This window comes from Eleginops maclovinus, chromosome 13 (assembly GCF_036324505.1).
Source record: "Eleginops maclovinus isolate JMC-PN-2008 ecotype Puerto Natales chromosome 13, JC_Emac_rtc_rv5, whole genome shotgun sequence".
In the NCBI taxonomy this organism is placed as follows: domain Eukaryota; kingdom Metazoa; phylum Chordata; class Actinopteri; order Perciformes; family Eleginopidae; genus Eleginops; species Eleginops maclovinus.
In genome coordinates this window covers 8,855,340-8,878,868 of record NC_086361.1, presented here as the reverse complement: position 1 = coordinate 8,878,868, position 23,529 = coordinate 8,855,340, and the positions used below count along the sequence as shown (strand labels likewise).

The window sequence follows — 23,529 nt, the reverse complement described above, 5'->3', positions numbered from 1 at the left end:
CTATTGTGCACATCTGATTTTCATGGCAAATGCATCCTTCTTGTACTGTAACATTTTCAACATGGTATTGCATATAGGATGTTATTTACTGCAACTTAGCACCCCTACAGCCCAGCAAACATGTTGAAGCATGACAGGAGAATAGAAAGCATGCTCCATACAATATTAATGCAAACTACTTGGCTGCAGATGAATATACAGTATTTATGTGATTGCTTCTAAAGGCATTTTTAAGAAGAAGAAGAGCAATGATGTATTATCTCTGCTGTTAAGACTTCCGATATGTCATGAGAGGAAGGAAAGCAGTAGTTTTGTCTTTTTTTCGTGATATTGCTGCCCTCTGCCTCTCACACTCCTTATATGGGAAAGGAATTAGTTTCGCGAACAAGGGCGGAAACGCTGCGCGGTGACAGCTGGGTAAATTCAGCGACACACAGGAAGAAAAAGAAGAAGCACAGTCTGCTGCAAGCTGCAAGCTCCTAACGGTGACATAAAGGACCAAATCACTGCTTGACCCTTTTAGCAGGTAGGAAGGATGCAGTTGTTTTTTATGTGCGGTTCGCTGTAGTGTAAAACATAAAGATAAAGAGACACCAGCGACATGCCGCTCCCTTCTTACTGCTGCAGTGAATAATGGAGAAATTATTTATTGAAATCGGTGTGATGCTAACACACCCGGCTAGCCTAGGATGCTAATGCCTTTAGCCGGAAAATCTGACGCTTAGCCATTGCCTGACATACATACAGTTTCTGAATGTGCTAACATTGTTAACTTTTTAATTCTGTGATAAAACACGATGGCTCGGTAAAATGTGGAAACTTATTTTTTATGCAGACTGATTAGCTAACACAGGGAGGGGTGTGTGAGGGGGAAAAAATTCAGGAAATGCCGAAACAAGACAGCCTATAGTCCACAACAGGGAGGGAAAATAACGGACATCAATTGGGTTATAAAAGGGACACATCTAAACAATTAACTAAATGTATGTTATAGGTTTGTCAAACAAAGGGTTTGTTACTTTAGCTCTGTCATTGTGGCCGATGGTGTTTTGACACATTGAGTACGCCCTGCAGACCTGCTTCCTCATTGATGAAACTGCTCTCCAGAACAAGATAACGTTTATTTAGGAAAACATATGTTGACTGCTAAAACTCAAGTTGTCAAATGTTTGTTTTTCAACTCGTATTTAATTCAAGCTTGACTTGCAGGTGTAGGTAGACTACACTTGCCGGGGACACATTTCCACGCAACACCCACAGACTCTGCTAGCTAGCTTTAGCTTTAGCATCCCTGGCCGTCTGATAGACTGCAGAAATGTGGTCGCATTATGAATACAAATGACATGTTTATTTGTGTTATAAGTGACACAATCCATTGGTTTAGACTTTTTATCAGTTTCAAAAATCTCAGCAGTTTTAATGCAAATATTCAGCATTTGTTGTTTAATTAGGTATCCTTACAAAAACAAAAGAGGCCCAGAGTAGGCCTACAGGTGATCTGTGTGCATTCTTCAACATGAAGTGTGTTTCTTTCTTGTATTTGTATTTTTTCCTTATCAAAGGCCACATGGAGGACTTTGTTATTGTAACACAAGAGGAACACGTAATATCTATCATTCATTTCCAACCAAAATGAAAAGAGTTATGAGTCAATTACCTACAATCATCATTACATATTGAGAGGTAGAGTGGTAAAATATGGAATGCATGTTTTAACGCTAAACCCTCTCAATAAAGGGTAAAAAAAAAAGCCCCAAAACTCTATAAGCACAATAGAAATTGGGTAACTTTAAATGAAACAGGCAAACTAAGAGGAGTTATGAATACTGTATGTCAATCATATTCTTAATGACTGGATAGCATTGGTTATCTTGAAAGACATAATGTTTAGTGAACATTTTGGATGTCAACTAACAATGTAATTTGAATCTAATTGCATAGTTTTCACATATCTCTTCAAATTTTATTTTAAAGACTGATTTATGTTATCCTCATTACATTTAATCTGTTACTACCCAACCTTTGATTTTTTTGTGGGCCTTAAACAATTTAAAGATGATGTGTGTTTTTGCTGTATAGCAAAAGGACAGAAAAGGCTACACGCAGAAAATGTTCTTTGTCTGAACGTCTTTCCCCCAGGCCGAAGAACCCTCGCACAGGCCTAACCTACTTCACACGCCCTGAATGCTGATGGTGCTTTATGCACACACTTGTGCCATATGTCCTCATAAGTAGGTCTATGAAGACTGGATTTCTTATTGGAGGAACCTTTCCCTACAACATGAAACATGTATTACGAGATTTGTCTATAAAAAGGATAATTTCCCTTAGATTCTTAATATTCAGTTCCCTCCACCTCTGAAGTTGTGGTTAAGCTCCACGTTTGCCTTTTTATAGAACTTTAATCTAAGGAAAATGTTATGAAAGGCATGATTCCCTGACTTCACTCATTGCTATATCTCCCCCACGTCTCTGGAAAGTTCTTTCCTGACAGTTTAGATCCCTTGGTGGTCAGGACTTGGCTCACACATAGTATGTGGTCACTTTTCTTTAGTGCACTTCTGGATTCCAAACGTCTAAACTTGTGTAGCAGCAGCAGAACAAGTTTGTTATTGACTGTGATATAAAATTATTTTTTTCTATAGCAACTTATACATCCAGTTTCATGTTTGACTCCCACATACACCTTTTAGGGGCAACTCCCTTCCTGTATTGTCTGGTGAGTCATCTCTCAGCTGAGAGCAGGAAAGGTAACAGTTGGACTCTGGTATCTGCAGGTAAACTGTTGAAGCTGCTGTGACATTGAACTTTTAGGTCAAGGGTAGTATGAGTTTGTGTCCTACTATGATCTAATTTGATCGTCAGACCTTGTGAAGAAAATCATTTAAACTCTGAATGAGTGAGCTGAAGAAGGAAGTTTATGCATTCGAAATGTGGCTGTAAGAGTAGTGTTCTGTTGGCCATGAAGAGTAGTTTCTCTTTTCTAAAAATGTCTCCTACATTATCAGCTCATGTGTATTAGTAATGCTGCTGACATACTGCCATATTGCTATGACTTCACCCAAGAGCCTAAGGGCTGACACGTTTTACTAACTTTAGTAATATTTAACCTGCCTCAATATTACTGAAGGTGCTTTAAGGTACAGTTATACTGCTTCTAAAAATACGATTAATGACAGCAGTCGGAGCTTTGAGTCATGTAATAGATTATATATATTTTAACAACTTCACCAAAATGCCATGAATAAAAGCTTGATATTTGTTAAAGAGAAAGATAAATGTCCCAGTTTGGGATTAATAAAGTGGTCATCTTATTTTAAGTAAACAAACTAATGAATTTATCTGACCATTTTTGTACCCAAAACTGCATTGAATGTCTGGTATTGACACATTGAGCATTTTATTTAAAGGGATATAATAATCCATTTAGAGATAGATGTATGTCTTTCTACAAAAGCCTTGGTCAAATATTAAATATCTGAAAAGAGGAAGATGCACATGAACTCCCCTAAATAAAACCGTCTTACTAGCTATCAATGTAGAATACTTTTGTGCAGCCACTCTCTTACATATCCAAATTAAATTCTCCGGTACAACTTCATCCCCTCCTGTCTTAAGGGAAGTCTCTTCATGTGTGCCCATAGCATCACAGCCAAAATGTTAAGCGCTCTCTCAGTCATTACATATCTAAAAATTTAGTCTGGTCGCTGTGTAGTGAAAGTGACACTGCAGCAGCAGTTTTATCTCGGGTGGCCTTATTAATGAGAGTGGCTGTGGGCACCATTCACCGTCAGCCAGGTGTAAGTACCTGAGACTGGAGGCACTCTTGTCACACAGGCCGAGGCAGCGTCAGGTTACAGACATCTTATGTAATGTGAGTATTTCTCATTAGTTGTGTGTGTATAAGTATAGGATTATACTAGACTTGGATTGAAGTCGATTAATCATGTCCTTAAAGGGGTAAGATAGGATAATCGGTTTCAATGTTGGCACACATTCCCGCCTGTGTTGTTTATCTGAGTAAGTGCCAGGTTTTTCAGTGCTTCCTTAACTAGAACATTTTGCTACTGGCCTGACAGTGAAAAGGGTTTTTGAAACCGCTCTGCAGTTAACATATTTGGGATACAGGGCAAGCCTGCACTCTGCAGAAGTCCGCAGTGACTTGAAGTGATCCACATACCTTTACTCAGCAAGTCCTGACCTGCTTACGACACAACTGTTCTTCTTTTTCCTTATGCAACCACTTAAATGGTGGAATTCACTCTCCGTCTTAACGAGGTTAACACTTGTGGGTCTATTTATTCACTATAACCTGGTGTGCACAAAATAAGACTATTTTAGTTCCATGCAGTGTGTCAACCATGACTTTGCAGCATTATGACACACTGTGCAAGATGGTTTGGATGAATCATGATAAATCACAGTATTATTCTCAGGATGGAAAGCAGAGTGACTCTTATTTCTGCTACACAAACCAAATATTGCATCATGAATGTCTTTTTTTTGTCTTGCTTCCTGGTTCATTTTTGGCGGACACAGAAGTGGTCATTTTTTTAAACTGAAAGGGTTGGGCACAACACTAATAATATATATAACACGAAGAACATTTCTGGTTGCAACCCTAGAGTGAGCCATGAATGTTTCATTTACTATAATGCCGTGATTTGTAGAAGGAAAGAAGCACAAAACCTGTGCTATGTGCATGCGTTCAACTCGAAATATAAACTTTGATCTTGGACAGCATGATCTCAGTTTGCAGGCTTTCAAACAGCCTGTAGGCTTACCCCCATCAATACTCTTTGGATAAAATCAACCAAAGGATAAAGGTGCTCAGGATCCAGAGCACTGCTGTTTGTACTCCTACCAAAGCGCCAGACTTTAATTGCTGTAATAGCCTGCACCTTGTGTCCCAGGAGTAACTCAGTCCCCAATTAGAAGACTATTCGAACAGAAAGTACTCCTGTGACCCGAAGAATAAATAATACACATTGGGACAAACACAAAAAACAACATCATGTGGAGTCGGTGGTTACTATGCAAATGTTTCGTGGTGTAACCATGTACCAGTAAACAGTTTAGTTCCTGCTTCATTTCCTAAATTTGTTTTCCAACCCTTCCCTTGCAGGAATGGCTGAGTTGGCGAGTCTGGTGCAGCGGCTGGAGGTGGCGGTGGGTCGCCTGGAGTCCATGTCAGGCCCTGGAGGCAGCGGTGGAGCTTCTGCTGGTGGAGGTAAATGATCAAGGGCCATTATTAGGGAAAATTCAGCTCATACAAACTAAATCTGGAGCTTACTATTTGGTTTTAAGTTGTAATGAGTTTACATCTTTTATCAGCCATCAAGAGTTAAACAAATTTTGCCCACCATTATTCTTCAAGTAGATAAACAAGACTGCTGCTGCACGGAAGTAATTTGGTTTGGATGTCAACATTCATGCTGTGAGCTGTACACTCTTTCAGCAGGGAGTGATGCATCGTTTTAAACTGCAGGTCAAGTCATTGAAAAGTCTAATAACTCCCTCATAAAACGTGTATTAGGAGAAGGTTTTATGCTTCTAAATTACAAAATGTATTACAGATCTAATACCAAATTGTGTGTTGTAACCCCATATTAACGACTTATTCATTTTAGGGATATGTATCCCTGTATTGCAGCTGCAATAATGTATGCATTTTTTTGTCTATTCTTTTTGAAGAGTAGACAAAGTCTGTCTATTCTCATGCTGTTTTTATTTTTACAATATGTTTTAATGCCTTTGTATGCCTGTTTTCTCTCTCTGTAGCTGTATCAGCATATGTGGAGGCCTTTGATGTGATTGTCAGCGGCGCCTTGGCTCAATACCTCTCCCTCAGCCAGAAGATCGGAGGTGATGTCCAGAAACATGTAAGCTGCAGTTTACATGCAAAATAATATCAAAATGTGAAAATTCTGTTCTGTCACACCAAGTCATCTCCCTCTTGAGACACCCACCTAATCAATCAGTCTTTTTATTACATTTATATATTAAAGCAAAACTTGACGAGACTGGTGCAGAATATTAGTATGTGATGTTTAATAAAAATAAACGTCCTCTCTTCCCTTGCAGGCAGACATGATCAAGCAGGCGTTCTCCATTCAGAAACAACTGCTCCTAAAGGCCTCCTCCTCCCAGAAGCCCTCTGATGTGAGTTAAACACACTTCCTAATTGCTCGGTCACCTAATTGTCTCAGTTAACTAAACGGCATTGATTAATCCATTTCAACAAAATGAATAATTCATTACTTTTCGCCTTTTGTCTTTCATCCCTGGAGCCTCTTCACTCTTTTTGTCTTTCATGGCGTTATTCTCCTTATTTCCTGTCCCATTATATTTTATATACAAAATCGGTTAATATTGTTGGTGCAAACTGTTAACCAGAACCCGGCCATAGATATCCATAAGCTTAAGTTTTGATTTATAATTCAGAGTTGGATTTTCATGAAGTTAATGGCTGTGCTGCCAAGTGACTGGACTTCCTTTATCGTTGTCTTCCCAATCTCATTCCAGTGCCAGATCAACCTTGGTTTGCAGAAGGGTTTAGCTAGACCACTGGCTCCCCCCTTTCAAAGGCTGAGAACAAATATCTACTTTACAGCTACAGTTTCACTCTTATCACTGAGCATTGTTTGGCTGGTTTTAGCTCCATAATACACATGGTTTCTAGTGGAAAGATGTTCATCATGTAACTTACGGTAAAAAGAAAGTGTTTTTGTCGTTTGCAAAAAGTCTCCAAGTTCTGCTGAATCTAAAACTCCAGAAGTTTAAATTTGCTAAAAAGTTGTCCCTTCTTTTTTTTTTTTCCCGTTCAGGCACTTATGACCCCTCTCCTGCAGCCCATGTCCAAAATGATCCAGCAGGTGCAGGCGTTTCGCGAGCAGAACCGCACCTCGCCGCTCTTCAACCACCTCTCTGCCGTCAGCGAGAGCGTGCCTGCCCTCGGATGGGTCGCCATGGTGAGGCTGGGGAGGGGAGTGGTTAACTGTGTGTGTGTGGGTGTGTGGGTGTGGGGGCCGGAAACAAGCCACTCTTTCATTCTATCATCACTGTCTGCTGAGCCACAGTTTTTTGGCTGACAAAGCCACCAGCAACAGAGCTCCACTGTTGCAGCTCCGATGATGAACTCTTTGTTTGTGGTTTGCATGATTAATGCATCAGGATGTCAAAAACACATAATGGATGTATTTATTTATTTTTTAACTTGTAGTGTAAACTAAATGTAATACCTGCACTACTCGTTTTGAACTGCAGTAAGAAATTTAAAGTAAAATATTTTAATTTGGGGAAATGCATGTATTCGCTTTCTTGTTTAGAGTCTGCCACTTGGCAAGTGCCAGCAGTTGGTTAGCTTAGCATAAAGACTGCAAACTGAGGGAAACCGCTAGCCTGGCTCTGTCCAGAAACCTTCTCCAAACTTCCAGCAGAAAGCAAATAAGAGAATTCTCCAAAATCTCAAGTCACATGGTGCTTTGAGGTTTATTTTTGAATTTTGAAGAGAGGAGAGTACCATTTCTTTTTTTCCTGGTCAATAACTTAATTCTAAACTGCTATACTCGTCTAACTCTTGGCAAGAAAACAAATAAGCATATTACCATATACCATATTTCAAGCTCTTTTTGCACAGTGGCGCATTAGCTATACCTTCTTGCTCTTTGTGTCACAGGCTCCTAAGCCAGGCCCCTTTGTTAAAGAGATGCAGGATGCCGCCATGTTCTACACCAACCGTGTGCTCAAGGACTACAAGGAGAAGTAAGTGACTGCTGTCTACACACTCATTCAGGAAGTAATGTAAGAAAGTCAGGTGCTTCATTTTGGAATTGTTGTACCTTTCTTTAACAACGTCATACGTGTTTAAAACATCTGATCACCAAAAGGTTCATAAGAAGTTTCATAAGCAGCCGGGCCGTTTGCTCAACACATCTGTCGTCCGTCTTTTCCTTCCTCCAGGCTCTTTATTTTAAGTTCAATCTTACTGAGTCAGCGTTTCCACATAAAAAACGCTGACTCATGCTGCTACTAGACTTCCTGTATTCAGACCTTCAAAGCTTTTGTGTTTACGAGCAGAGTTACAGTCAAGTTAGACACAAGAAGTTAATGAGAGTCAAATCAGATGCACAGAAACGTGCCTCTGCAGAGTTGATGTATTCTAATTGTCAGTGTATATAGTATGCCATCTGTAACTGGCGGTTAATATTGGGCTGAATAGACTGCTGTATTTTGAGTTACTCTATCTCATTCAGATTTTCCTGTAAAAAGCAGAGAGCAGCAAAGAGTTTCAATAAATTGCTAGAGAGGGGATTAAAAGCAAACCTAAAATGCCCCGACTGTTTCCGTCTCTTCCTCACAGGGACAAGGTACATGTGGACTGGGTGAAGGCCTACCTCTCCATCTGGACTGAGCTGCAGAACTACATCAAACAGCACCACACCACCGGGCTGACCTGGAGCAAGAGCGTGAGTCTCTTCAGAGTAACACTTAAGAATCCTCTCCGGAATCAACGGACGAGTAAATAAAAATACCATTTCTATCAAGAGACTTACTCTCACTCACGGTAAAGTGCCAAAGTAACCATTTAAGAGCAGTTCTCAAGTGCACATGATCAAGCACATGTATGTTCTGAACAAGAAGAGACGAACGGAGACGGCAATTCAGCCTGCCAGATATATAATTCTCTTAAAAACATCCTAACGTTTTTTTTTTTGTGATATTGATGATCGTTTCTACCACTATACATTTAAAGGGGACCTATGTTGCTTATTTTCAGGTTCGAAATTGTATTTTGTGCCTCTACTGTGACATGCTTTAATGTTGATGACCAATCACAACAGAGCCGGCCAGCTAACCAATCAGAGCAGACTGGACTCTGGTTTCAGACAGAGGGTGAAAAGAGGCGCTGCAGCACAGGCAGTATGAGAAAAATAAAGAACGTTTTGAACATTAAAGCATGGAGACATGTCACAGTAGAGGCACAAAATACACAAGCACAATAGGGCCCCTGAATCATAAATCATCATGCTGTGACATTGCACGTCTTTATTTACAGTATTTCTGACTTCCTTTCCACCTCAGGGTCCTGTTGCCTCTGCAGCTGCCCCCAGTGCTCCTGCTGGAGGATGTGCTCCCCCGCCTCCCCCTGGACCTCCTCCTCCCCCCATGGACGTTAGCAGCTCCAGCGGCGGCGGCGATGGTGGTGCTGACACCCGCAACGCTCTGTTCGCCTCCCTCAACAAGGGAGCAGACATCACCAGTGGCCTGAAGCATGTGAGCGACAACGAGAAGACCCACAAGAACCCAAACCTGAGGGGGAACGCTCCAGTGCGTACCGGACCCAAACCTTTCACCTCAGCCAAACCTGCTGCGGCGCCCGCCCCAACCCGCACACAGCCCCCTGTGCTCGAGTTGGAGGGGAAGAAGTGGAAAGTGGTAAGTTGTTGGTTTGCTCTCCAGAAAATAATACCGAGAACATAAGAAATCACAGCCTCAGTAACTAATTGTAGCTTGAAATAAGTTACACCCCTATAAAGGGAGGACACAAAAAAGAAATTGGCCAGAGTAACCCTTTTTAAATACACCATCTGTATAAATTGAAATATAAATGTTATTTATTGCAGTACAATGTGTTTACTTTAACGTGTGTTTATATGTGCTTCTTTATTTGATTTGTGATTGATGAAGTAAAGACGTTTACGTAGCAGGCTATTACGCTACAAGAAGGAGCTTAATTCCTTTTTATAAAATACATACTTTTTTCATCTCTAGCCTTTAATATTGTTTGATCCACTCTTTAGCTCTATTTTCTTGTTCATTCTCTTTTTCTTTGTCTTGTTGCCCTCTGCAGGAGAACCAAGAGGGAGTGGAGGATCTGGTGATCAGCGACACGGAGCTCAAACAAGTCGTTTATGCTTACAAGTGTAACAAGAGCACCCTGCAGGTCAAGGGCAAAATTAACTCCATCACAGTAGGTAAGAACAAATCTGCGTTCTGACTGAAACTCACTCGTCAGAACCTTCCGAAATAAATCCGCTAGAGAAGAAATTGCCTAAGAATCTTGTTCTGCACACTTGTGGTTATTTACCAAAATGCTGACAAATGTAGGTGTCAACTTGTAGAATACAGCTTGTCCTCCAAAGACAACATCCATTATGGTTATACTCCACTTACACTAAAATAGTCCACCATCCTTTCATAAGAGATAAATGTCCTATATTAAGCTATATAAATAAACTTTGATTTATACAAGGTGTTAAGGGTTAGGAGGAAAAGCAACCCTTAAGTCTAATATTGTCCAGATGGTATTTTCTTTTAAATATAACAAACATGTCTTTAATGTCTGGAGGGAAGGCAGTAAAACATTGAAAAAGGCCACTGGGAAGATGGGTAGACGGGGTTGTACTTATTTACCACACATATAAATATATATTCTTGGATCTTCTCTTCTAAATATTTCTATTTGTCTCCATCAGACAACTGTAAGAAGCTGGGCCTGGTGTTCGATGATGTGGTGGGAATCGTAGAGATCATCAACTGCAGGGACGTCAAGGTCCAGGTGTGTTTAAAGTGTTATAACAAATTAGGGTTTAATTCTTGTTTCACACTGCTCAGTTAGTGACAGAAGTGCAGTGCAAACAACTGTGTTTCCCATCAGATACTGAGGACAACATGGCCTCATCAGCAGTTAATTTGTTTTGTTGCCTTTTTTTTACCCATCCAGGTCATGGGTAAGATCCCCACTATCTCCATCAACAAGACGGACGGTTGCCATGTCTACCTGAGCCAGGACTCTCTGGCCTGTGAGATTGTCAGCGCCAAGAGCTCAGAGATGAACATCCTGGTACCCAACAAAGATGGAGAATTTGTAAGTATCCTTCTTAGGATGAAAATTAAGAGGCATAGAGCTACATTTTTGACAAATAACTCATCAAAGAGCAACACTGCTGCACTGTCAGACATGATCCTTCATTAACATGAATAAGACAGTCGTTTACTTCAAATTATTCCCACATACACTACCTTCCTGCGGCCATAAATACTAACTAATGACGAATGTGTAATTATGTGTTCATCCGCAGCGGAAAATAGTCCCCCAAAAAATTATGCATTATTTCCTCCTGATTGAAAAACATTGTTTCCAAACTCAATGTCCAGATGTTATAGGAAATGAGCCTTAAACACTATTTAAAACTGTCACAAAGTGCCAAACAAAGGAAACAGACAAGTAAGAAATCTTGCCTGCCTCATTATTTCTGCATGGGTATAAAAAACAGCTTTTTAAAAATGTATACTTCATCATGACTTTTCTCTCTTCACTAGACGGAGCTCCCTGTTCCTGAGCAGTTCAAGACCGTCTGGGACGGCAAGAAGCTCGTTACCACATCAACAGAGATCGCCGGGTAGAGGGGGGCAGCATGCGATACGACCCCTTCACGGCACCATCCCCACCCCCTTTTTCTGCAAATGCCTTCCTGACTGATCGACCACCCCACCAGCTAACTCTCACACTGTAGACTGAGATTTGGACCTTGTTGTGTGTGTTATATCTCCCTCCCTTCTTTCCATTATCAGCCAATCACAGCTTAAGCTGTCCCTTCCAACAGCCAATGAGAGGAATGCTCACTTTTATCTGGAGCAAAATCCTCTTGCCAATCAGCAGGGAGCGGCTTGTTGTTTAAATTGGAGCACCTTTCAAAAACATTCATGAGTTTTGCCAATAGCTGCGACACTCTGTATGATATTTTGTATCTATCTGGATAATGCTAAGCTAAATTTAACATGTAGAATAGCCAACATGGGAACACAGATATGAATCACTCTGCAACAAAAGCAATCAGGCTCCACTAGCAGGATGCTTCAGGCTACTCTTCAGGGGGCTGCTGTTTCTTTTTAAACTTGATTCTGTTCCATTATATGCAATTCACCGGTGAAGCACTTGTCAAACTAAGAGGATAATGGCATCCATATCACCTCCGCTGATGTTGACTATAATACTAATAACATTCATAGTGGCTAATGTAAAAATAAAGTCGGCACTCTCAGAGCACAAATAGGAGTATTAACAAGGTGAGACTCGTCATCATGAAACTCATCTAGGTGATGTTGTAACAAGTAAAATAGCAGGAAAATTATCATTCCATGTGCTTTCCCTTAACCCACATAGGACATTCCTGTTATAAGAAAAAAAAAACATTCCATATAAAGGAGGCTTGTAAGAAAAAGTTTGTGATAAAGAGCAAAGAGATAAAAAGACATCGTAGTTGTTAAACGCTTCACCTCAGTTTCTAGATTTGAAATATCTGCTGAAATGTATTGATAATGATCAAAAAGTCTTATAATATAAGCCGAACATCGACGTCTCTCCACTCGCTCACGTCCGTGCTTTTTGGTTAAATGTTCAGCTCTTGAAGCTCTTTGCTGAATTTTCTTTTATATTGTCTCTTTGTTTTACCTCTTTCTTTTTTGGGTCCAAAAATCTAAATTCTGCTCATTAGTACTGGAGGTATCATTAAAAAAATGTTGCAATAAATAATGTGCTTTTGTTTTTATTGGATTAAACACATCGTCTGTACAGAGGCTGTTAGATGATGTACATTAGGCTCCTACAACTCATAAAAAACACAACATCTAGGAATCAAAACATGATCATCATAAAAGCTCACAGTGGAAATAATGCAATCACAAAACATTTCCTGAAGTTAACATAACAAATGCGACAAATAATCAGTGCAAAAGGAATGGATTATGGGAGTTCTGAATCCGTCAGAGTCAGTAAGCTGTTACTCTTAGCTTGCATTATATTGCTCTTATAACAGAATAGTTGTTGAAGTCTGATAATGTATTAACTCAGATAACTGACTGGAAGTGTTTTTACTGTAAATAAGGCAGCAGGTTTGCATTGAACCACTCTCTGGAGAACTGCAGGTGGTCTCCCTTGGTCGCAAGAAAATCCAGCTTTCCAGCTTTGTCCATGGCGGCCAGGCCCAGACGATCCTGCATGAGGACAAACATGATTCACCTTCAGGGACTCGACTAAAGGCAGTCCTCGTTGTAGGGCACCATGGCTGCAGTTTATTTTTTTCTCAAGAAAGATTCCTAGTTAAGGTAAATAACCTGGAAGTATCTTAGTGGAAGCTGTGATAGGAGCTATTTGAATCCTCTACATGCTAAGGAATCTTTTATTACATATCTAGTCGATAAAAAAGAAAGGAAATAATGCTTACTGCAAAGACATGCAAAACAAGAAAACATTATAACTGCCAAAATCCTAAATGCCCTAGGACTCTTTAAGTCTTTATGAACCTATCCTTCCCATCTTTCCTTGACCTTAGGACAATGTTCATCTTAATCGAGTAAAGGTAGTTCAGAAAAGAGAAGACTAAATGTTTTTTGACTTCTTTCGACCTCAGCCTATAGCTCTGTAACTTCAACACGTTTTTAACTGTGCAAGAAGAGTTGGGATGAAATGTACAACTGACTACGCAAAATCATTTTTAGTCAATAACCAGAAATATGAGAATAGTTTTGAAAAGGTTAAAAGACCAATTTATCTAAATCCAAGACTATTTCAAATGTCTGGCGGTTAAGTATTACATTTCTAAGTTTAGGGTTAACAACCGTTTTTACAAGCTGCTTTCCATGACACAAAAACTGTACTTAGTTTAATCTAGTTCAAATATCAATAATAAAAGACAGAAGAGAAGGGAACAAGTATCATGCTTCAGATTTATACGCTAAACAATAATGGAACCATCGACTGTATTTAATACACTCACCTCCGTGTAGAGAAGGCTCTCCTGAAGAGTTTCAGTCTCTTTGCTCTGTCCAGTTTTCAGGAAGCCGAACCACTACAGCATATCACAAGGTTTAGTGATGCTGCTGTTTTATATTTAGTGTGACAGACATATGGAGTGTGTGTTGGTTACCTCTGAATCGACGGGGTCCACCATGGTGTCTTGCAGGAACTTGACCATGACGAACTTCTCCAGCAGCTGGAGATTCTTCTTATACGTCTCATTGACAGCCTTCAGAGGAGAAGGAAGTGTGACATTACAAAACATACTGAGAAAGATGATTATGGACAGTTTAATCCAACAACATTACATTTGTTAATCAGCAACAGCAGCTTCAACTAAATAGTCTTCTTGCTTGTTCTGGTGCTTTTACAACATCTCAGTCTTAATACATCAATAAAGTCTGTCCGATTCTGCCAGTAACAGGACCTGTAGTTCCTCCTATTTTCTCAAACTAGTTATTTTAAACTATAACTAAACTTTTGTATTTTCCCACATTAGCTTCCATGCTGCTCTCACACTGTCTGAACTCATTGTGTTTTGCATGAATGTTGAATTTGCATTTGTTCCTCAGACTTCAGTCTGGCTGAAGTGCTACAGCTACAAATTGAAGTTATCTCTATAAATCTTTGATACTGACCCTCTCCTGATTGATGTCGGCCAGGAAGAGGCTGTGCTTCTTGTACAGGTCGTCATTCAGCGGGTCATGCCAGTACTGGGCCTGCACCAGGCTGATAACCACAAACACATCCGGTCAGTGATGGTGTTTACAGACAGCAGCACAATATCAAGGCTGCTAAACTCATCAGTGAGAGCTAGACAATCATTCAGAGAGGGATGGGGCACTCACTGTTTCTGAACCAAGTCAGTGTAAGCTCCGCTGTTCAGAGCTTTGCGTATCATGTCACAGATATAGGAGCTCTCTCCGGGACACCTAGGCAGCCCGTACACTCCTGAAGGGCGTAAACACGCAGCATTTTTGAACAGATGGTATTAACACTGGAGGATCTAAAAATAAAACATTGGTTTTCAACATGGATAAGTCCTTCCAGTGCTACTAAAAACTACTAAACTACATTAGGTAAAATCATGTGCTTTAATCAAAAGCTTAGTAAAGCAAATAAAGTGACCTTTGGGTTGAGAACTGCTGTTTTCAATATCAACAATGAACTTAAGCATTATTGGGTTAAAACAATCACTGCTAAACCACTTGACCACATTTTTTTATTTGAATGTTATTTGAAGATTTTCTTTTTTTTGCAAATGTAACTCACGTACAAGAAAATAGTTTCAATGTATACAGGTGGTGACTATTTACAGCAGCAGGACAATGTTTGCAGGATGAAAAATAAACAACAGTGACCACGATCATGGTAATGAAGGGACATGTAATCCAGTGTGACTCACTGGTGCCATTTTATAGTTTTGAAACAACAACGAAGCTCTTTGACAGGAGAAGAAAATGTATCTGACTTTGAAAACAGAGACGATACTACTAAGTCCACCTATGTATTGTTGATTTGCAAGTATAATAGAGATTTGGTAATATTACAAAGTACAAGAGCAATATTTTAGGGATTTTATAATCACGTCAAAGTGACTCTAAAATGTTATATAGATAACTATTCATTCACTGACTGTTTGATCAGTATACACAAAAATAAATACAAATGGTTTGTAGCGCCAGCTCTTCCAAGGGAAGTGAGCTAGTGTTTGTTTTTTTTTAATGACTGAATGATGTTACCTTGGTGCTGGCCACCGACAGAGATCAGGGTTTTCATTGGTGGAGAGGGACAGCGCTGAGCCACGGCTCTCCTACGAAAAGAGGAACCAGGAAGAATCAAAACCAAGCTACCTGATTCTCACATAAACAACAAAAACTATTCTCTATGATGTTGCTTTTAAAAATATATTTATTTTAATCATTCCGACTGCAGACAAGAAGGAAGCTACACACACAAACTGAGAATTAGCAACAATCCTACCACATTCACGTAAAAACCATCAAGAGTGCACAACAGCAGTTACGTACAGAAACTGCGCCCCCTGGGAGAAGCCCATGGCGTTGTATCCTCCCTTCAGCTGAGGGTCCTGGGCCAGCTGACTGCACGCCATGGACACCTGCTCATTCACATTCAGGAAAAATCCATTTTCTGTGTCCTGCAGGAGGAGGAATAGGAAAAGTTGAAAGCATGACAGGCAGATTAAGAAGAAGAGAACGAGCACCGTCCCAGAGGAGGAAAGCGGAGAGATTACTTCACGGTGTTTCAACAGATCAAAGCAGAGTCATGTGGGGTTTTCTATGAATATTAAAGCCAGAAAATGACACTGTGAAGTTGTAAAAGAGCTATTTTTCTGATGTAACCTGTGCCACTGGCAGTGCAAATATCTCAGGGTGGGAATCCTCACACATCATGTGGATGTATTCACACCATGAGTGTTCGATCCACACGTGATGGTTAATCACGTATTTATTGCATTCTTCTGTATGATTGTATTTGAAATGTTCTTTTATCATATATACTTGCACCTACAATGAAAAGCGTTGTAATTCTTAAAGCACCTTGTAATTATTATTATTATTAGCAGTAGTAGTAGTAGTAGTAGAAGAATTTCTTTTATTAGTATTCTATGTTCACATATATTTGTTTATACAAGAGAAATAAAGGACACTTTTTTATTTTATTAGAAAATGTATTTGTGGACCTTTACAGAAATGTAATATATTTCAGGGAGATATAAGACATTTTGAATTTACAAGTTTGGAGTTAGAAAACTATTAAGGAATCTATTGTTTAGCTAGAGAAACATAACAAAAATGCAATACTATATTATTTAACATGGAAAATTAGCTCCAACGAATTGACATAATGGAGAGAGATTCAACATGACATTTAATTTTATATTAAATGTTCCTTTATAAGAGGTTTGGTTCTGGACAAGGAATATGCTAATTTAAAAAAACTTTTCCTGTGTTCAAGTACCTCAACGACATTCTTCCCAATCATCAGTGAGAGCACGTAGATGCCAGAGATTTCCTCCTCGATCATCTTCTTTATGGAACCCATGCTGAGCGGGTTACAACAGCTGTCACCTGATGGGCACAGAAACGTTTCCTTTATTATCCTTTGAGCTATTTAGCTCACATTGACTCACTTTACAAAAATATCATCTGTTAGTTTGAATTTAAAAGTGTATGAGAAGTTGTGGTTTGGTTTTCTTTGCTTTCACTTGTCACAGTACTCCCCTGCAGTATTCATTTCCCTTTTGGTTGTGAAATACTGTAAGTCCGAGGCTCAATAAACTGATTGTCTACAAAGCAAGATAAAGGGGTTTTATTCCTTGAATAGCCTTAAGATTGTAACACAGAGGACACACTTAAATCAAAACTAAACATCTTGAAGCTTCAATAAAAAACTGGAACAAGCTGTTGACTTATATAAGAAGTTTAACTTAATTCTACATTAAAGGAAATAAAAGGGGGAAACTGGATGTTGAAGGGGTAAATAAAGAACTCAAATTATACCACAGGAAGGTTGATTAGACACCTCCTTAATGTAATTGTGTACTATTTCAGTGTAAGAATGGGCAGCAGCACCATCACTCACCCATTCCATGCCAAATCACCAGTGGTACGGTTCCATTGTCCGATTTATAAACTGGGATTCCGGCAACGAGCAGCACCGGAGCCACCAGGAGGAAACACAGGAGGGATGCTGTCATTCTGGAACTTTAAAAATAATCACATAATAAGTTTAAGTGTGCATTTGATGTTGTTCAATATGCCATAAATATGTCCCCTTTCCTAATGTTGTACTTCTTTATCAAAACATAACACCACAAGACAACAGACAATAATGGCTTATGATCAATGTTTCATTATTATTGAACACTTAGAAATACTTCCTTGTTTTTACATATTAAGGTAAACCTAAAATGATTCCTGCATTACTCACTTTTGAAGAGTTACTCCCAATTTAGGATGACTAATCATGGAGCTGGTGCTGCTGAAATGGTCTGTAGCAGTCAGGTGACAGTCCGAAACTAAGCTGACAGGAGCGTTTACTTTCACTTCATTATAACTGCACATGGACTGTTTCAGATCTATCAGCAAAACCCACACCGCTAAGACAGGGAATAAGACCTTGTAACGTACTTCTAAAACATAAAGACAGTTCAAATTACTTATGGGGCCAGTTAGCTTGGACAAGCTAACTTACTAATCAAAGACGTCAACATCAAATAAACCAATAAATGATTACAATTTTAAAAATTCAATAGCAGAATTTAAATATGCTGAATGATCAAAATTAACATAACGTTTAAAGCATGGAGCTGTAATGTTAAGAGCCTAATATAAGGTTTTAAAACACCCTAAATGTCTAAAAAACATTACTCACCGCTGGTGTGCTCTTCCTGCTTCTGTGTGTCACATGACTATGTTTAGGGAGAAGAGTCAATCAGATTCAAGGGGCGTCTAACATGTTTAACTTGTGACTAGCCTTTCTCTTTTTACTAATACTGCCTGTTTTGTAACCTTTCGTTACGCACATTTCTACCGATAATATGGTTATTTAACCTATTGGTAACTTTTATTTCAAACCCCGTGTGATTACGTGTCCGCCTGACTTGGCGTTTTTATAAAAACATCGCGCTGACAGCTGCTAGCTAATTAGCTGGCCATGCTAGTTCTTCTTGAAAATCAACAACATTCCTGTCCGGATTTATTAGCCGGTTAGCTAAAACTTAAACTAGGGACAGTACAACTATAGGAAGATAGAGTAGACACGGTTGTAGAGGACAGGATGTCTATTCAGTACGATGACCCCACGTTAGCGGGCAGTTATGATGTTGTGGGGTCGTTTCCCAAAAGTTTTGGGTACGGGGTGGAGGAGCAGGATCTGGAGGAGAGCTGCTCCACATCAGCTGACAAACCCAGGATTCTGCTGATGGGACTGAGACGCAGTGGAAAGTCATCTATTCAGAAGGTACTTTTATGGCACATTAAACACAAATGTCATTAATGTAGAAAGTGCAACAGTAAGTCAGTATGCCAACTGTCTTAAACTTCCAAAACAACTATTTGACAGCTATAGCAGGCAAATACTACAAATTAGGATTTCAAATACCAGACATAGGATACAAATGTATGATGCATTTTGGTAGGTTGAACAAGCTTCCAGTTTATTAGAGCCCCCTGGCCAGAAATAATGTACGTCATTCAATAAATCCCACAAGAAAGTAAAAAGTCAGAAACTTGGGGAACAGCAACTGTAGGACCCAGGATGGACAGACAAGGAAAGGGTGTTTGTGTACAGAGTAAACAGAAGTAGCATGTAGTTCAAAACCAATCATATTAACTTAATATCAAGGGCAATAAATTAAATCAGAAACATGTAGGCTTAAAAGAATTTAGGATGTTAATCAATAAACACATTAACCATGAATCCTCTTCTCCTCTGACCAGGTTGTTTTCCACAAGATGTCACCTAATGAGACGCTATTCCTCGAGAGCACCAACAAAATCTACAAGGACGACATCTCTAGTAGCTCTTTTGTCAACTTCCAGATCTGGGACTTTCCTGGCCAGGTGGACTTCTTGGACCCCACTTTTGACAGTGAGATGATCTTCAAGGGAACGGGCGCTTTGATATTTGTCATTGATGCTCAGGTGGGATGACAGAAGAGGACTTTGTAGGTTTCTAAAGGCTTCCTTTGTGACATGAATTAACACGTCTCTTTTTCGTTTTTGTCAGGATGACTACGTCGAGGCTCTCGAGCGGTTGCATCTTACCGTATCCAGAGCCTACAAGGTCAATCCAGACATCAACTTCGAGGTGTTCATCCATAAAGTTGACGGTCTGTCAGATGACCACAAGATAGAAACACAAAGGGACATTCATCAGAGGGCCAATGATGAGCTGGCAGATGCTAGCCTGGAGAAGCTCCACCTCAGGTGAGCTGCAAGATTTTGCTTCAGATCACTTCTAGAAAACAGCGATAACTTCTAGAAAATTATTATTTCTTGTTCATTCTTTACAATATTTGGCACTATCTGAATTTAAGTGCTTAAAGTTTCACTTTTTACTTACAATCATGTTTAAAAAATGTGTGTAATGTGAAAAATGTTGCTCATCTTGACGAACCCAAAGACAGTTATCAAGTGACTTCTCAGTTATGCATGTGTCTCCTTTTGCAAACTGTTCACTGTAAAGCATCATAAGTTTATGTTGAAAAAAAGATAGATAAGATCCTTTCTAAAATTCACAACATGTAAAATATCTTGCTACAATTCATAATTGACAGCATTCATTCTTCAGACAAAACAACATACTCACTGCAGTCAAAAACAGGTTGCTTCCTGCTTGCCACAGTCTAATTTCTTTAAACCTCATTTGAAACACCTCAGTAAAAGCTTAAAATTAGTCCAAATCACAGCTTTATATTGTAAATCTAATGCATTTATTTGACCCTTGTGGGACACTTGTTGGTAATGTCAGACAAGTGTTTCTTTTCTTTTCTATCTGTGGAGCCATTTGATTAGTTTGTTCTTAGGTCCTCACAGTGAGCAGAGATCTTTAGTGTTATAGTGTGAGAGCCGATCCTTGTTTGGTTAACCTCTCTCTTGTTTCCCTCCTCAGCCTATACTTAACCAGCATCTACGACCACTCCATATTCGAGGCCTTCAGTAAAGTCGTCCAGAAGCTCCTTCCTCAGTTACCAACACTGGAGAACCTTTTGAACATTTTCATATCCGTATGTTCACTTTTAATGCACTGAGTAACAGAACAAATGTTTCTACCGTCTCTTATTTACATCCTTCATGTTTACAGCATTCTGGGATCGAGAAAGCCTTCCTGTTTGACGTTGTAAGCAAGATTTACATCGCCACTGACAGCTCGCCCGTGGACATGCAGTCGTACGAACTCTGCTGCGATATGATCGATGTTGTCATTGATGTCTCCTGCATTTACGGGTGAGGAGATTTATATTGGTTTTAAGTGTTGGCACAGATTGTTTCCTTTCGACTTAAAGTTTAAAGGTGCCTTTCTTCCCCGTTGTTGGCAGGCTGATGCAGGATGGCAGCGGCTGCGCCTACGACAAGGAGTCTTTGGCTATCATCAGGCTGAACAACACCACCGTGCTTTATTTGAAAGAGGTCACAAAGTTCCTGGCTCTCGTCTGCATCCTCAGGGAGGAGAGCTTCGAAAGGAAAGGTGAGTGGTTTTAGCTGTTATAAACAGTTAGGTTGGCATCTGTCGACAGCGGTTTGCTTATACAGGATGTCCTGAGTGAGGGAATGAGGTGTGAAGCTGCCAGCTCACCGGTGTCTGAAGTTAAAACGAGGTTTTATTCGGCTGTTTTTAAATCAATTCTAAACTGACTCTGCACACATTAAAGCAGCGTTTTTCACACCCAAAATAGTCAACTTCTTTAAATTGGCCAGGTGTTTTTGAGTGAGTGATGAATATTTTGCTTTAAAAAGGAAGACTGACTGTAGGCTGTGAGATTTAGAACACAAATATTGTTGGCAGCACTGGTATATTCTTGTTTACCTGCAATTCAGTTTAACTTTTACTGGTGTGTAAATCGATTTACTCAAGTACGTGCTAAAGTTGAGATTTGAAGTACTTTCAAAAGACTATACTTATTACTACAATACAATTTTGTACAGCTAAAGATGATAAGTACTACATGTAGAAAATATAAGGCATTTTTGTAGGTTAAACTACAGTTTAAATATCTCAAATTTGCACCAATTACAACAGGAAAGCATATTAATTTCAATATCACAAACTCAAACCATTTTCCTATTATTATTGTTTTTCCTTTTTTAAGTGTGGGAGACAAAGCTTATATGTCTTTTTCAGAGAGTGTTTAACACAGTTTTTCAACGCTATGGTTGTAAAATGTCTTATAAAATTCAATTCAGCTTTATATGACGTATGTGTCCTCTTGGCAGGTCTGATCGAGTACAACTTTCACTGTTTCCGAAAAGCCATCCACGAGGTGTTTGAAGTCGGCAACGCGCCTCAAGACGCCCACTCGTCCGGTAACAACCTGACGAAGTACGCCGGCGCGCTCAACGGAAGTGCCGTTTAATACACAAAATGATAGATAAATTATGTGAAAGCACACATTACTCCTGAAAAACACGTGTTGCCTTATTGTGTGCAACAGACTGTGAGTCAGCTGAATAAGGAAAATAGACTAAATATGATCAAAGAAATATATGCTATTAGAAATATACGTGTTTTATGCCAAAAAAATACACACTTTTCTACTTTCTGCACATGTTTCGGTATCAAGATGTCAGCTATGTTTACCTAATGGCCAGTTACTTCTGTATACTCATAAAAAAACTCCTTAAGTGCTCATTGTCAATATGAGGGAAAAACTCCTTTGACAAGCTCTCAAACGCATTTCCTCCAACAAAACTTTACAGTCCAATCTTCTGTCATGTTCCTGCTTTATTTGGCTTTGAATTATAGGGTGCTGTGAAGGGATTTAATCCCTTGTATGAACAAAAGTCAGCACAGTGTTTGTGCTGCTGTGTTTTCTGTTGATAATGACTCATGTTCTCTGCTCAGGATCCCCTTAGCACTGTGCCAGTTTCACCATTAGAGCCTTGCTTTGATTCAACAGCGTGTTGGTCCTAATGGAGTCTGGAAATAAAGGATGATACTTTTCACTGGCACAAACCCTCCACCCCTGCTGGCCACTTGTTTTCTTAAGCTTGTGCTGAAGCTTTTGAACAAATTTACTCCACAGTTTTCTTTTCGATGCAAGCGTTGAATAATATTTTCAGAGATTGTTTTTTTATTACTGTACATAATTCTTTAATAAAATATGTTTCATATTTGATGAGTCAAACTTAACTGTGTCTTTGAGATTAACTTTTGTTATTATAATAACTTAAATGAATAAAGTTATTATAATCAAGAGATAATATATCATCATTTTGAGAAAACATAACAATGTATTACATACTTAGACATGAATATGACTGCTACTTTTTATTATTGTTTGACATATTTTCTATTCTTCACTATTCTACAATTATTTCTTAAGTATTTAACACAAAGACAGCATTATGGAAAACTATTTCACAATAAAGAAAAGTGTTAGGTGTTGTCTCGGGATTATACAGACTGTACAGATTTAACAAATAAAATAATTATAACATAAACAATCCAAATGAAAAGAATGATACCAAAAGATATACATATAAATCCATCACATGGGGTTTCTTCATCACTAAAATGTGAACTTATCTTAATAATAATAATAATAATACATTTTGTTTGTGTAGAACCATTTGGAACAGTGTTTATCAACAGGATATTCTAAATGACCCAATAACCGTACGATATAAAAGTTTATTGAAAGGTACATAAAGATTAAAAAAATACAATTAATTAAAAAGCTATTAAAACTTATGTAACAACACCATTGAAAATTAGACATACTGAGCAAGGTAGTAAAGCAAATAGTCATATCATGACATAATTATCATTTCTTTTAAATAACTTTCATCATTTTGAAGATTTCACAGATTGTGACTGTTGTAACTAGCAGATTTAAACAACAGGTGGCAGCATTTCCAAATGTAAATATTTGACCTTTCAGAAAGCTGTACAAGATTTCACTCCACTGCTCGAGCAAAAGTTCAAATACATAAATATTTGCTACAAATCCTCAACCATGAACTCTAACAGCCCAACATCAG

General features: G+C 39.0%; 3 protein-coding genes and 1 non-coding gene across 5 annotated transcripts; 3 read left to right on the top strand and 1 right to left on the bottom strand.

Moving 5' to 3' along the window:
* The first annotated feature begins 364 nt into the window (after window positions 1-364).
* On the top strand, window positions 365-12,538 carry cap1 (CAP, adenylate cyclase-associated protein 1 (yeast)). Its single transcript, XM_063898482.1, has 12 exons — window positions 365-526; window positions 5,126-5,230; window positions 5,782-5,882; window positions 6,085-6,162; window positions 6,828-6,971; window positions 7,679-7,764; window positions 8,363-8,468; window positions 9,085-9,438; window positions 9,854-9,977; window positions 10,479-10,561; window positions 10,727-10,870; window positions 11,326-12,538. Exons 2-12 carry the CDS (start codon window positions 5,128-5,130, stop codon window positions 11,407-11,409), a joined length of 1,407 nt encoding a protein of 468 aa, XP_063754552.1. The 5' UTR covers window positions 365-526; window positions 5,126-5,127; the 3' UTR covers window positions 11,410-12,538.
* Window positions 6,470-6,600, top strand: LOC134875584 (small nucleolar RNA SNORA35). Its single transcript, XR_010167248.1, has one exon. It is a non-coding gene; the product is annotated as a small nucleolar RNA SNORA35 (small nucleolar RNA).
* ppt1 (palmitoyl-protein thioesterase 1 (ceroid-lipofuscinosis, neuronal 1, infantile)) lies at window positions 12,536-18,340 on the bottom strand. Of its 2 annotated transcripts, none has more exons than XM_063898487.1 (10): window positions 18,200-18,340; window positions 17,408-17,529; window positions 16,784-16,893; window positions 15,832-15,959; window positions 15,544-15,614; window positions 14,650-14,752; window positions 14,440-14,530; window positions 13,932-14,030; window positions 13,782-13,853; window positions 12,536-12,999 (listed from the first exon to the last, which is right to left on the bottom strand). In XM_063898487.1, the coding sequence occupies exons 2-10, from the start codon at window positions 17,520-17,522 to the stop codon at window positions 12,877-12,879; spliced, it is 912 nt and encodes a 303-aa protein (XP_063754557.1). In that variant the 5' UTR covers window positions 17,523-17,529; window positions 18,200-18,340; the 3' UTR covers window positions 12,536-12,876. The 2 variants fall into 2 exon arrangements, with proteins under 2 accessions (XP_063754557.1, XP_063754556.1); XM_063898486.1 differs by lacking the exon at window positions 18,200-18,340 and adding an exon at window positions 17,756-18,145.
* rragcb (Ras-related GTP binding Cb) lies at window positions 18,240-22,678 on the top strand. The gene is made up of 7 exons (XM_063898483.1): window positions 18,240-18,787; window positions 19,267-19,470; window positions 19,556-19,755; window positions 20,441-20,555; window positions 20,633-20,775; window positions 20,868-21,016; window positions 21,763-22,678. The coding sequence occupies exons 1-7, from the start codon at window positions 18,605-18,607 to the stop codon at window positions 21,900-21,902; spliced, it is 1,134 nt and encodes a 377-aa protein (XP_063754553.1). The 5' UTR covers window positions 18,240-18,604; the 3' UTR covers window positions 21,903-22,678.
* Window positions 22,679-23,529: the final 851 nt, after the last annotated feature.